This window comes from Eurypyga helias, unplaced genomic scaffold, assembly GCF_000690775.1.
Source record: "Eurypyga helias isolate BGI_N326 unplaced genomic scaffold, ASM69077v1 scaffold2588, whole genome shotgun sequence".
Classification (NCBI taxonomy): Eukaryota; Metazoa; Chordata; class Aves; order Eurypygiformes; family Eurypygidae; genus Eurypyga; species Eurypyga helias.
The window spans coordinates 226-1,574 of NW_010267377.1; the positions used below are offsets into that span (position 1 = coordinate 226).

General features: G+C 48.8%; 1 protein-coding gene across 1 annotated transcript in view; it reads left to right on the forward strand.

Annotated features, from left to right (window-relative positions):
• Positions 1–217: 217 nt before the first annotated feature.
• AQP11 (aquaporin 11) overlaps positions 218–1,349 on the forward strand; it is a 12,631-nt gene continuing 11,499 nt past the window's right edge. Inside the window, exon 1 of the mRNA XM_010157378.1 lies at positions 218–812. Within this exon, the coding sequence (XP_010155680.1) occupies positions 218–812 (595 nt within the window). The remainder of the gene's footprint in view (positions 813–1,349) is intronic.

Here is a 1,349-nt window from a genome sequence, read left to right on the forward strand (position 1 = left end):
CCCTGCCAGGCCGGGCTCCCTGCCCTTTGCTCCCGTCAAGCGGAGGGTGAGTCAGGCGCCCGGCTGGGTGAAAGCAGGTGAGGACAGAGGCTGGCTCCTACCTCCAAGGGAAAGGGTGATCATTTTCCCTCCTTCTCCCACTTGCTTTCTCCCCATAGGTGCTGGGGCTGGACCAGGCTGAACTCCGTCAAGCCCTTCGGCCTGCGAAGCTCTCGCCATGGCTGTCGGTGGGGTTGGTACCTCGCTCTTGCTGATGGCCAGCATCATGGTAACGGTGGGACTGTGCAGGAGACTAACGCGCCGCCAGCTGCGCTCCCGCCAGCGCCTTTGCGCTTTCCTTTTGGAGATGTTTAGTACCTTCCAGATTTGCGCCTGCACTAACGAGCTGTGCCTGCTCGGCAATGTGGAGCCGAAGCCGCATACGGCCCTCACTCTCACCTATGGTTTCACCGTCCTGCACGGCTTGACTCTGACTGGCAGCACGTGCAATCCCTGTGGCACCTTGCAGCCAATGTGGGGCGGTGGGATATCGGTCAAGATGGGTGGACTCAAGATCGGCGCTCAGTTCGTGGCCGCAGTGCTTGCCAGGGTGTTCATGCACTTTATCTGGAGCCTGGGTATGGCAGAACCACATTTTGGAGCACTCTCACAAGGCTGCAGCAGCCCCATGCAGACTACAGAGATGCAGGCATTCTGCATAGAACTGCTCTTCTCTGTCGTTTTCCAGCTGACCATCCTGCGAGTGGAAAGTGTTAATCCCAAATACAAAGTCCATTTGATTGCCCTTCTCATCACCATGCTCGTGTATGCAGGTTAGTCTTTTTTTTTTTCCTTCTTTCTCTGTTCCTGCAATAAAGTTGTAATTGAAGGGTTGGCTTTTTTTTTTTTTAATTAAGTGATAATACGCAAAATTATTTTTGCATTAGATTACAAAAAGTGCATCAAGGAAAGTTTTTGGTCCTACATATGTAGAGTTCATTCAGAGTGCATGTAAGCTAGTTAGGTTTCAGGCAGGTGTGGGGCTAAGAATGAAATTAGTTAATGAATTTAAAATTATGTTAGATCTACAAGTAAATAGCATTAAGAGTTTCACAGAGCACTGTTAGAATATGTCAGCGAACGATCATTTCATAATCCGACTTTATATTGCGTGAGAGATTTCATATGGTGTGCTCTGACTTCCAAGTGGCATTGCAAGATAGCAGCACCGTCTGCATCAGGGCCAAAATGCTGATTGTGCAGTGGCAGGGAACATACCCGTGATATGGAAGTTCTGTATTTAAATAATGCATAATTCATATCAGTGCGGTTTATTTAACTATGTTAAATCCTTAAATCAGAAGCAGGAA